Source organism: Panthera onca, chromosome B4 (assembly GCF_046562875.1).
Source record: "Panthera onca isolate mPanOnc1 chromosome B4, mPanOnc1 haplotype 2, whole genome shotgun sequence".
Classification (NCBI taxonomy): domain Eukaryota; kingdom Metazoa; phylum Chordata; class Mammalia; order Carnivora; family Felidae; genus Panthera; species Panthera onca.
In genome coordinates this window covers 23,974,194-23,986,501 of record NC_138345.1, presented here as the reverse complement: position 1 = coordinate 23,986,501, position 12,308 = coordinate 23,974,194, and the positions used below count along the sequence as shown (strand labels likewise).

At 36.7% G+C, this 12,308-nt stretch overlaps 1 protein-coding gene across 2 annotated transcripts in view; it reads right to left on the bottom strand.

The window, feature by feature from the left end:
- The window catches only part of MYO3A (myosin IIIA), a 244,074-nt gene that overhangs the window by 62,179 nt on the left and 169,587 nt on the right, over positions 1 to 12,308 (bottom strand). For both annotated transcript variants that reach the window (XM_060659133.3, XM_060659132.3), the window contains exons 20-22: positions 6,097 to 6,250; positions 4,468 to 4,556; positions 3,503 to 3,632 (exon numbers count right to left, since the gene is read on the bottom strand). In XM_060659133.3, coding sequence (XP_060515116.2) covers positions 3,503 to 3,632; positions 4,468 to 4,556; positions 6,097 to 6,250 — 373 coding nt within the window. The remainder of the gene's footprint in view (positions 1 to 3,502; positions 3,633 to 4,467; positions 4,557 to 6,096; positions 6,251 to 12,308) is intronic.

The following is a 12,308-nucleotide window of genomic DNA, read 5'->3' as shown; positions in this document are numbered from 1 at the left end:
TAAGAAAGCTGGAGTCTCCATATTAATACCAGGCAAAGTAGATTTCAGAGCAAAGAATATTACCAAGGATAAAAAGGAACATTTAATAATAAATAAAGGGGTCCACTGATCAAGAAGATATAATAATTCTAAATGTTTATATGTCCAATAAAAGATCTGAAAAATACATGAAACAAAACCTGATAGGAATGAAAGAAAAAATAGATAAATTGACAATTATAATCAGATATTTCAAAACTCCTCTTTCAAGAACTGGTAGAACCAGGAGAGAGACAACCAGTAGGGATACAGAAGATTTGAGCATTGACCAATACTATCAACCAAGATGACCTAACTGACATTTATATAACTCTCCATCCAACACAGTGGACTACACATTATTTTCAAGTATAAATGAAATGTAAAACAAGGTATACCATCTTCTGGGCCATAAAACATATCTCATTAAATTTAAATGGATTAAATCATACAAATAATGCGTTCTGAGCACTATGGAATTAAAAGGCTACAACACAAAGATATGGAAAATACCAATATTTTTAGAATTTAAATATAATACTTACAAATAATCGATGTAAGTACTTATATTAGAAAAGAAGAAATGTTTTCTTAAATCAATTACCTAAGTTCTCACCTTAGAAATTTGAAAAAGAAGACAAAATAAAACCCAAAATAAACAGAGGAAAGGAAACAAAAATGACAAAAGCCAGAAAGAAAAAAAGCAAGAAAGCAAGCAAGCAAGCAAGAAAGAAAGAAAGAAAGAAAGAAAAAGAAAGAGACATCAACAAAATAGAAAGCAAAGCCAAGGGAGAAAATCAATGAAACTATATACTATTTGCTAGCTCTTTGAGAGAAGATCAATACAATTGATAAATATCTAGAAAATCTATCAAGAATAAAGTGAAAGACAACACAAAAGATCCATATCGGGAATGAGAGTGCTGATAAAACTTCAACATCTATAGATATTAAAGAATAATAAGGGAACATTATCATCAACTTTATGTCAATAAATATGACTACCTAGATGAAATAAATTTCTTAAAAGACACAACCTACTATAAAGCTCATTTAAAAAATTAGATAACTTAAATATCCTTATATCTGTTAACAAACTGATTGAATTTGTAGTTAAAAACCTTCTCACAGAAACTCTTCAGGCCCAGATGGCTTCACTGATGAGTTTCACAAAGGAATTTAGAAATAAATAATACTCTTCCTGAAAACTGAACAGGAAGCAATACTTCTAACCCATTCTATGAGGCCAGTATTACTCTGATCCCAAAATTAGAAAAAAATTACAAGAAAACAATAGCCCAATATCCCTCATGGACATAGATGCAAAAATTCTTAACAAAATGTTAGCAAATTGAATCTAGCCATACATAAACGTCCAATGTATCATGACCATGTCAGGTTTTTCCCAGGAATAAAAAGTTGGCATAACATTCAAAAATCAATCAATGTAACTCACCATATTTATAAATTAAAAAATAAACAAACGAATGATCATCTCAATAGATACAGAAAAAGCATCTGACAAAAGTCAAAGATGCATACTTGATAAATATTCAGAAAACTAGGAATGGAAAGAACTTCCTCCTACTGATAAAGGACATCTATGAAAGACCTACAGCTAACATCATAGTTACTGGGGAAAAACTGAGATCTCCCTCTGAGATCAAGAATAAGGCTGGAATGTTTACTCTTACCACTTATGTTCAATATTGCATTGGTGAATCTACCCAGGGCAGCCAGGCAAGATGAAGACATGCAGAAGAAAGGGCAAACTTTTTTCACAGATGACATGATCATCTACATAGATGATCTATATAGATCATTCTATATAAAATTTACCAAAAAAAGCTACTCTAATAAATGAATCTAGCAACATTGGAGGGCAAAAGATCAATGCAGAAAAATCAACTGGATTTCTCTATACTAGCAACAAACAGAATTTGAAATAAGTTACCGTTTATAATAGCATGAAATCTGATATACTAGCAGATAATCTGACAAAAGATGTGCAAGACTCACACACACTGAAATCTACAAAGTATTACAGAGAGAAATTAAAGAAGACTTAAATAAATGGAGAGCTACATTGTGCTCCCTGATTGGAAGACTTTCTAAAGATCACTGTAACCCAAAGATTTCTGTAGGATGATCCAATATGGCTGTTGTTATGGGCTGAATTGTGTCCCTCCAAAATTAATATGTTGAATTCCTAACCCCAATCCTCAATATTGTGAAGATACGAATTAGACTAAAATTAATTTATAGCTCCAGGTACATCCCAATCAAAGTCTCACCAGGATTTTGGGTAGAAATTGACAAGCTTATTCTAAAATTTATATGGAAAAGCAAAGGAATTATAATTGCCTCGACAACTGTGAAAAAGAACAAACTGGGTAGCTTATACCACCTGATTTCAATTATTTTTTATAAAGCTACAGTAATCAAGAAGTGTAGTATCAGTGCGACACAATAGAAAGTCCAGAAATAGATCTATACATATATAGTCAATTGATTTTCAACAGGCTGTCCAAGCAATTTAATGGGGGGAAGAAGAATCCTTTCAACAAATGGTGCTAGAACAACTGGACAGGGGTCAGGAGGAGTGGTAGGAAGGATTACAGAGTCACAAGGAAAAATGATCGGGGATGATGAATATGCTTTTGGTTTTACAGGTGTTTATATATGTCAAAACCTCATCTTGTTTTACTGTCTAAACATATGCTATTTATTGTATGTCAGTTATACCTCAATAAAGCCATAAAAAGAAATGCAAAATAAAACAAAATCTGATAAATAAAAACCAACCCAAACCACATTTTTACCTACTTAAAAGCAAATGCAAGCATGTCTATGGATGTAAGTTTTTAATCAATAAGGCAAATCTCACTAAACGTGTAGAGTCTTAAAGTACCACCCAAAAGCCACCCAGTCCTGAAACAGAGGTGATTTTGAACTCTTCAGAAATCAGCATATTCTTCTAGTGAGTAGCTAAAGTACCATCATATTTTCTGGCTAGTGCTTCAAATACTTTGCTTAATGCAAACCTAGTTTGTTTACATTCCTTTTTACATTTTCTTCAGACAATCTGGACAGGAGGTATTAATAAATGTGTATTTAGTGAGCTGAAAACAAACCAACATAAACAATGGAGGATTATACTCATGAAAATCACAGTCAGAAACTACTTGATTGGGCCTGAGGAAGCTTCTCAGTTAAAGGAAACTGCCTTGGGGCACCTGGGTGGCTCAGTCGGTTAAGCAGCCGTCTACAGCTCAGGTCATGATCTCGCGGTCTGTGAGTTCGAGCCCCGCATCGGGCTCTGTGCTGACAGCTCAGAGTCTGGAGCCTGCCTCTGATTCTGTGCCTCTCTCTCTCTCTCTGCCCCTTCCCTGCTTGGTCTCTGTTTCTCTGTCTCTGTCTCTGTCTCTCAAAAATAATAAACATTAAAAAAAAATTTTTTTTAAAGGAAACTGCCTTAGCTTACCTGTTTTTGTCAGAGGGTGACTGACCAGTTGCCGAATTACGCTGTTTTCGGATGATCTCAAAAGCAGCACAATATCTGTTGGAAGAGTGTCTCTATTTTTAGCTAAGAACCCACTTGCATTATAGAGGACCTGTTGATAAAGTATGTTATCATCAGTATCACAACCAACATCATCCTCATTGTGATCGTCACTATCATCAGCAGCAGCAGTAGCAGCAGAATCTTCAATTGGTATTTACTGAGAATTTCCTCTGTGCTGAGCAACAGGTATACAAAGATTTATTAATGGTAGTCCGTTACAACTTGGTTGGAAAAGCAACCTTCTCCAGGTTTACACTATATTTTGTCAGAGAAAAATTTGCGTCTTGCTGATTTTATTTGGGTTGGAATGATAAAAGAGGTCTGATTCCTCTTGTTTATTATGTTGGAAATTTGGCACTTTCTCCTGTTGGGAGGGAGGAGAGACAAAGGCTGCAGTGGACAGAGACCCACCTCAAGTTTGAAAAAGGCAGTTTATAGAAAAGGCTGTCAGCTATCATTAAAAGAAGGAAAAAGTAGGTTCCCGTTGGCAGCCAATGTCACCCAAAGCCAGATTTTAGGATTAGAAACATGGTGCTTTGAAGCTTGTCTCTTTCTTTTCTTTCTTGTTTTCCCTTAGTTTCTTAATACAAATTCCTCTAGAAAAACTACAACAATGTGTTTGTCAAACTAGGAGAAGGATTTTTTTTTTTTAACCTTTGCAGGATATATGCTAGGGGTAGATGCCCTGGAGTGGGAGTAGCTGGCAGTGGATCACACAGATTGTAGGAGGTTGGAGAACAGAGTCAGGGCCAGATTGGGGCAGAAACAAATGGCTATCTTATTATAACCATCTGTAAATATTTTTGGCCATAATTTTCATGTTCACCACTATTATTTGATGAAAGGCTAAGAGAAACTCAGTCCTAATTCTTCAAAGTTCTTACCTTTCCCGCATAATGGTGAATTCCAAAACTAAGTTCCATTCTTTTGGGCCTCCAGAAGTACTGTGATTTCAGGTTACCTTCAAATTTTTCTGTAGAAAAAAAGTTGAACCCCAATATCAAGCCATGTAGGAGATCCTCAAAAATACTTATTGACAGAATCATCTCTTTCACCATAAAATGGACAGTGTGCAGTGGAAAAAACAATTTTACATAGTTGATAAACCCAGATTTGGGATATAAATGGTGGAGCAAAACTCAAGGTCACGAATTTAACCATTCCATTAAGATTTAGAGCAGTTCTTAAACCTTAGTAAGCACTGGAATTCCCTGGAGGGCCTATTAAAACACAAAGCTTCTGACTTAGTAGGTCTGAGAGTGGAGGGAATCCAAAAAGTCACATTTATACCAAGTTCCCAGATGATACTGATGTTCTTGGTCTGGGGACCACATTTTGTGAACCATGGGTAGAGAGGAAGGAAACTACCTGAGATTAACTGATCAAAGAGGTTTGTGAAATCCAGTTTGATGTGAAGTGATGAGCTTAGGAATTTGGCATTCTGGCTCCCCTTTCTATCAGGGGAGCTGTAAGTTATTATTCATTACATGGGAAAAATGTAGGATCATAAAGGCAGTTACATCCCTTTAACAATTTTGCCACCTTCAGAGAACTTTTTGCTCATGTCCTAGAAAGGACATTTTAACCTCAAAATCAAGTAATTGCTATGAAACAATTTTTCCCACAACTCTGGGGTTATTTTGTTTTTCACTAGCATGGTCCAATTAGAGGAGAGAATTAACCAATCAGTGAGTCAGCAGGAAGTGACATCACAGACTTAATCATAAGAACAGAGTCTATCACCCAAAGTAAATGAGAGAAATGTGAATCCAAATTTTCTGCAAATATTTATTATACATAATCAATATCTCCTACCAACAGGGAATATGGTATTTCCACATTAAAAAAATTATTTTTCACCTGAACAAGCTAAGGTTTTTTTTTTTTAATCTCAGGAGTAAGACATTTTCTTTTAACCATTTTAGTTGATCATCTTTTAAATATAGGATACCTATCTGTGCCTTCTCAAACAGAAAAAATGAATATGTTTATGCTTTCTTTGATGACCCAGGATTATTATGAATATCTATTAACGTACTGTAATTAGAGATTATTAAGGTGTTTGAGTCTATTTCACTGTATTAGACAAGTGACCAGAACATCGCAGACAAATTTATTTCCTTCCCATTAGCTGTCTCTTTTCAAATTCTACAGCTGGCCCTTTGCCCTGCCCTCTAATTTCTAATTAGGGGCTGGATAATTTTTTTTTGGGGGGGGGGGTGGATAATTTCTAAGATTATTTCTAATACAATATCCTGTAATTGGGGCTCTACCATAATGTATGGAGAAGTCCAATATCCAAACTTGTTTAATTCATCATCAAATATTTCACCCTACTATAAACATTCACTGGTCCAGATATTAGATCCAAAGCCTCTTCTTTAAAGTTACACATGCAGGCTTTGTAATAGCTATTTTCTCCCAGATAATGAAACAACATTCTTTTTAAGTCACTGAGAACATTATAGGACTACAGCACAAAACTATGCAGACATGCTGGACTTAAAACTCACCTATAAGAGTCTGGTCGGTGGCCTTGGGAAATCTACTTTCTTCATCAAGTAGGGACAGTAGACCCATCGGCTTCTGCAGAAACATATCTAGGAGGGGCCGGTTATCTTCATATTCAATAACTCTGGCATTAACATCCTCATTTAGGTATTCATTCTATAACAGGACAGGATTCATAGAAAAAATTCACTAAAAATTTATGAATGATATGTAGCTTGACAGTAATTACCCAAAACTCTATTTTATACATAATATAATAAATTGCTTCCTATGACATTGTCTTTAAAGTGAGGGTATCATTTTATTTTTCTTTCCCCAAAGTTCATTAAAGGCAGTGCTGAATCAGGGTAATAATAATAGTTTCTAGTCTCTATACCAGAATTATAGACACCTTAAGCTTTCAAAATGCAAGAAAATATGTTGTTAATGAGCAGTAATAAAGGTATCCTCTAGGGGGCGCCTGGGTGGCTCAGTCGGTTAAGCTTCCGACTTCGGCTCAGGTCATGATCTCTCGGTTTGTGAGTTCGAGCCCCGCGTCGGACTCTGTGCTGACAGCTCAGAGCCTGGAACCTGCTTCAGATTCTGTGTCTCCCTGTCTCTGCCCCTCCCCTGCTCATGCTCTGTCTCTCAATTATAAATAAACGTTAAAAAAAAGGTATGCTACAGAATTTATAGAATATTAATTAGGTATATCTTAGAGTTATACTGCCTCTATTGAAGGCTTTTATCTAGCTTCAGGAATGGATCTCTCAAGAACATTTACTTAACTTCTCAGTCATGATGCCATTTACATTGTTAGTAGGGTGGACATCTGTGACTCACAGGAATCAAAGGATTGAGAACCAAGAACACCTGGGTTCATATCTGGGCTCTGTCTCTTAACTAGCCATATAATCCTTTGGATTTTGTTTGTTTGTTTGTTTTTTACTCTATGAGCTCCCACTGTCTCATTTACTAAATGGAGGTAACAACCTCTATCTAACAAAGTAAAAATATCTGGTACATTAAAAACCAGTTGCTGTTGAGTATACTATAAGATGCATAAAATAAAAACAATGAATAACAATTACTGTAAGATCACGGTGCCAGCACAACATGGTTGCTGATCTAGTCTGCAAAAGGGACATGAAGAATTATGCTGTCGCTCCATTTCTATGACTTTGCCCTCACACTGTGCCCCTACCCCAGTGCCACAGTCTGTAAGAGGACAGGCATGACCTGTGCACAACAACACATAGAGACGCTCACCTGCTTGGCACTCACCAGTTCTCAGGTGATAAAGCAACTATCACTGGGAAGTGTATCAAATAACTCCCGACTCAGGCAGAATACTCTGCACCATTCACAAATTAAAGTGACAGGACATTTTCATTATTATTTTAATATATTCTTTAATTCATGAAATATTTTCATTAAACATCTTATAAGAAGGCACAGTGATGGGTGATAAAGAGCTGTTTAACACAAACTCCCTGTCCTCAGTGGATTTAAAATATAACTTGAGTGATAGAGTTAGTAAATATTCAAAATTCAAGGTAGCATATAATAGATAAGTGATATGTACAATGTAGTACCATAAGGAGTTCAGAGAAAGAGAATTTATTTCCGGCAACTTCATGGAGGAATTTAATTCCATCAATGGCAGGTGGGTCATCTGATAAGTCAAAACCTTTAATCAGTATTTTGGAGCCTTATGAAATTGAAATCTCATTTCAAGGGTATCACCCAGAAAAATAAATGTATACTTTTAAGTAAGACAAAATCTAATACGTAACAACTGGGCAGTGCCCATTGGTCTAAAAGGTAGATCACCTGAAAGTCATTTAGTTAATCCAGTACATAAAAATGGAAACAATGTCTAAAAGTTTCACAGCTTTTTCATTTGAAGGTAACCTTGGGAGCAATACACAGACCCAGAATTACTTTACCAGTAGACACATTAGGCTGACAGCATATTATAGCTTAAATGGCAACTGCAAAGTTCAAAAGAGGTTTTGTGTGTTTTGTATAGAAAGCACATAAGGTTAATATCTAAATCAATGCATTTGTCATTTCTATTTGCCTGTGTCAAAATCCAGGGAATTCTTTCCTGGCAGGTCACACACAGCAGAGATGAGTAACTTGGAAAACAATGGGCTCCCCTTGAAGATACATGTTAGTATTATGGACTCCAGGCAAGTCAGTGGAAAAAGCATGCTATTACTCAGGATTTATGAAGCATTTTAGCAAAATGATCACGTCTAAAACAACAGAATATATATTTTTATAGCAGTTACGACCCCCAAATACTTAGTTGTTTTTAAGTCTAAGTGGAGAAATGAAGCTCACGTAACTCTTCAGAAAGTCCTGTGTGTTACAAATACATTCAAAGCAGAAGATGAGTAGTTCTTAACTGCAATAAACGGTTTAGCAGATATAATCTCCACTCTGTTCAAATGGCCCAAGTTCCTTTTTGAGAAGGACAGATGAATAATTATTTAAATATAAATCAAGGAGGTGAGGGAAATCAGAAGACTTGGATGTTAGGAAGCCTCATGCCTGAGTCAAGTTCTTGCTTGTTTTTCACTGAGTTTTTAGTGTGAGCTATGAAAAGGTCACAGTGGCAAGAAAGCCCATGGAAGGTGCCCCCCTCCGCATAGCTTTGGCCTAGACAGCATGCTTAAATACACAGGGCTAAAGTGTCACCACAGGAGAGATTCTCCATGCCTAAGTGGAGTTCTCAGTCTCACAGAGTAGCATGGAAGAGGGGCTGCCATAGACTTAGAGGCTACAAGCTTCCCTGTGGCTTCTAAGGTAGGTAGGAATCTTAGCATAGACCTCATCATAGATTGCCACGCAAGAGAGGCTGGACTCTAATCATTCAGGTCTCACCTCCTCCGAGAGTCCTTCCCCCATTGCCCAGACTAATTTAGCAACCCTCCCTTCCTCAGCTGGTCACGCTCTATCCTTGCCGCCATGTTTTAAATTCTTTCAAAGTATTTCTAGAATTTTTTCTTGTTTATTATTCTCCCTGTCTCATTAGAATGGGACCTCCAAGAGGACAAACACTTTTACTCACCTCTATATTATTCACCTCTGTATCTAGGGAGAGCAGCCATGTTAAATAGATGACCGTGTGTTAAGGAGTAAACTGTGTCCCCCAATCCCCAAATTTATATGCTAAAGCCCTAATATCCAATGTGACTGCATTTGGAGATAGGGATATTAAGGAGGTAATTAAAGTTAAAGGAGGTCATAAGGGCAAGGCCCAAATCCCATAGGACTGGTGTTCTTATATGAAGAGGAAAAGACCCCCGGGAGGAGACTGCACACAGACAGTCAAGGCCATGTGAGGTCACAGGGAGAAGACAGCCATCTGCAAGTCCAGGAGACAGGCCTCAGGAGAGACCAAACCTGTCCCTGCTTTCATCTTAGACTTCTAGCCTCCAGAACTGTGAGGAAATAAATTTCTATTGTTGAAGGTCCCCACTCTGTGATATTTTATGGCAGCTCCAACACATGAATATAATGAGTTTTCTGGGTTCCTTTTGTTAAAAGTTGTGTTGAAAAGCTATTTGCTAGGTAGAGGAGGATTGGGGTGAAAATAATAAATCATGTGTGCATGGGTAATCCTTAGCTTCTGATTACAAATGTGCTCATATAAAAGTTAAAATATGGAGAAGTGCCTGGGTGGCCTGTTGGTTAAGCGCCCAACTCCAGCTCAGGTCATGATCTCATGGCTCGTGAGTTGAAGCTGCATGTCGGGCTCTGTGCTGACAGCTTGGAGCCTAGAGCCCGTTTCAGATTCTGTCTCCCTCTATCTCTGCTCCTCCTCCACTTGTGCTCTATGTCTCTCAAAAAGAAATAAACATTAAAAAAATTATAAATTTTAAATATGGAAACACCTTAATGGAGTCTAATGACCTCAAAATTCACACACAAATTCATCTGCTCTAAATACTATCTTACCATTTAGTAGAATCTTTTCCTATGCATGATATTTTTAATAACAAAAAACATACTATTTATTTGATTTTAACTTTATTTCCTTTGACAAAATGGAATGGAGAACATGTAATTAATGGATTTTCATGACCATTATTTGAATGGCTACGTGACATTGTATCCTGTAGTTTTCTATTCAGTTCTCTTATTTGGGACATTTTGGATTACTTATTTTATTTATTTTCATTTTTAAAGTAGTCTCTATGACCAACGTGGGGCTTGAACTCATGATCAAGAATCGCAAGCACCACCATCTGAGTCACCCAGGTGCCCCCTTTTATCTATTTTAAATAGTGTTCTGATGTATATCCTTGTGCACCAAGCTTTTCTGGATTTTGGATTTTATCTTTAGGACAGATTAGCTGATCAACTAGTGTGATTATTTTACAGGCTCCATATGTGTATTTCTAGATTGATTTTTTTCTAAGCTTGCCGCAATGTGCTTTCTAATCAGCCCTGCATACACATTCCTATCTTGCTGTATCCTCACCAGCACTGCATATTCTCATTAAAATTTTTTTCTGATATTTTTGATAGGTGAAAATGACCATGTATTGTTGCATTCGCATTTATTTGATTAGATCTTAAACTACTTAACAGGATACTTTTGGGGGGAAATATGGTAGATCTATGCTTAGCCCATATTACACAACGCCTGCCAGCTATTGTGTCATTATTCTGAGACATAATAATAAACATAATTTAACTTCTTCTTGGGCACAGAAATACCATCACACCACTGTCAGCTTTTGTGATGTGGGCAAAGATTTGTGGAGGTAGAGATCAGAGTTAGAGGAAAAGCTCAGGGACTTCACTACAAACATCCTTCATGTTAGGTTGACTTTTGTTTCTTTGTCTCTTTCTCATTTGTTTTTACATGTCCTCCTGGTCATGTGCTATCTCTATCTTCCTTAGGAATTTATTCCTGGGGGTGGTTGGCTGGCTCAGTTGATAGAGCACGTGACTCTTAAGCTTGAGCCCCACTTTGGGTGTAGAGATTGCTTAAAAACAAAATCTTCACAAAATTAAAAACGGAATTCATTCCTGAAGCTGGCTTCTAAGTGACTTTCCTGGGGAAATTATCTTCTTTTTCTTCTCCCAGCATTACCGAGATATAATGGACATATAACATGGTATAAGTTCAAGGTGTATGATGTATTGACTTGATATACTTACATATTACAAAATGAGTATCATCATGGAATCAGCTAACACCTCATCACATAACTACCATTGCTTTTTTGTGGTGAGAACATTTAAGATCTATTCTCTTAGGAACTGTCAAGAATATGGCGCAGTTTTATTGACTAATCAACATATTGTATATTAGGTCCCTAGAACTTACTCATCTTCAAACTGGAACTGTACTCTTTAACCAACATCTCCCCATTTCCCCCAACTCCCAGACACTGGTAACCACCATTCTAGTCTCCAATTTTCACTTAGCATAATACCCTTACGTTTCCATCTATGTTGTCATAATTAACAGGTTTTCTTTCTTTCTCATGGCTAAATAATATTCCATGGGGTGGGGTGTGTGTGTGTGTGTGTGTGTGTGTGTAATACTCTATATGCATTCATCTTTTGACAGACACTTAGATTGTTTCCATATCTTGACTATTGTCAGTAATGCTGCAATGAAATGGGGGTGCAGACATCTCTTAGAGATCTTGTTTTAATTTCCTTTGGATATATACCCACAAGTTGGATAGCTAGATCATATGGCAGTTCAATTTTTAATTTTGGGGGAAGCCTCCATACTGTTTTCTGTAGTAGTTACACTGATTTCTATTCCCACCAGTAATGCAAGAATTCCCTTTTTTCCACATCTTTGCCAACACTTATTATCTCTTTTTTGATGATAGCCATTCTAACAGGTGTGAGGTGATAGCTCATTGTGGTTTGGATTTGCATTCTCCTCTTCATGTATCTGTTGGCTACTTGTGCATCTTCTTTGGAAAAATGTTTACTCAGATCCTCTGCCCATGTTTTAATCAGATTTTTTTTTTACCCTTGAGTTGTAGGAGTCCTATCTATATTTTATCAAATATATGATTGGCAAATATTTCCTTCCATTCCATAGGTTGTCTTTTCATTTTGTTGATGGTTTCCTTTGCTGAGCAGAAGCTTTTTGTTTGACGTACTCCCACTTGTTTATTTCTTGTTTTTGCTGTCTTTGCTTTCAGTGTCAAATCCAAAAACTTATGGCCAAGGATGATACCAAGGAGTT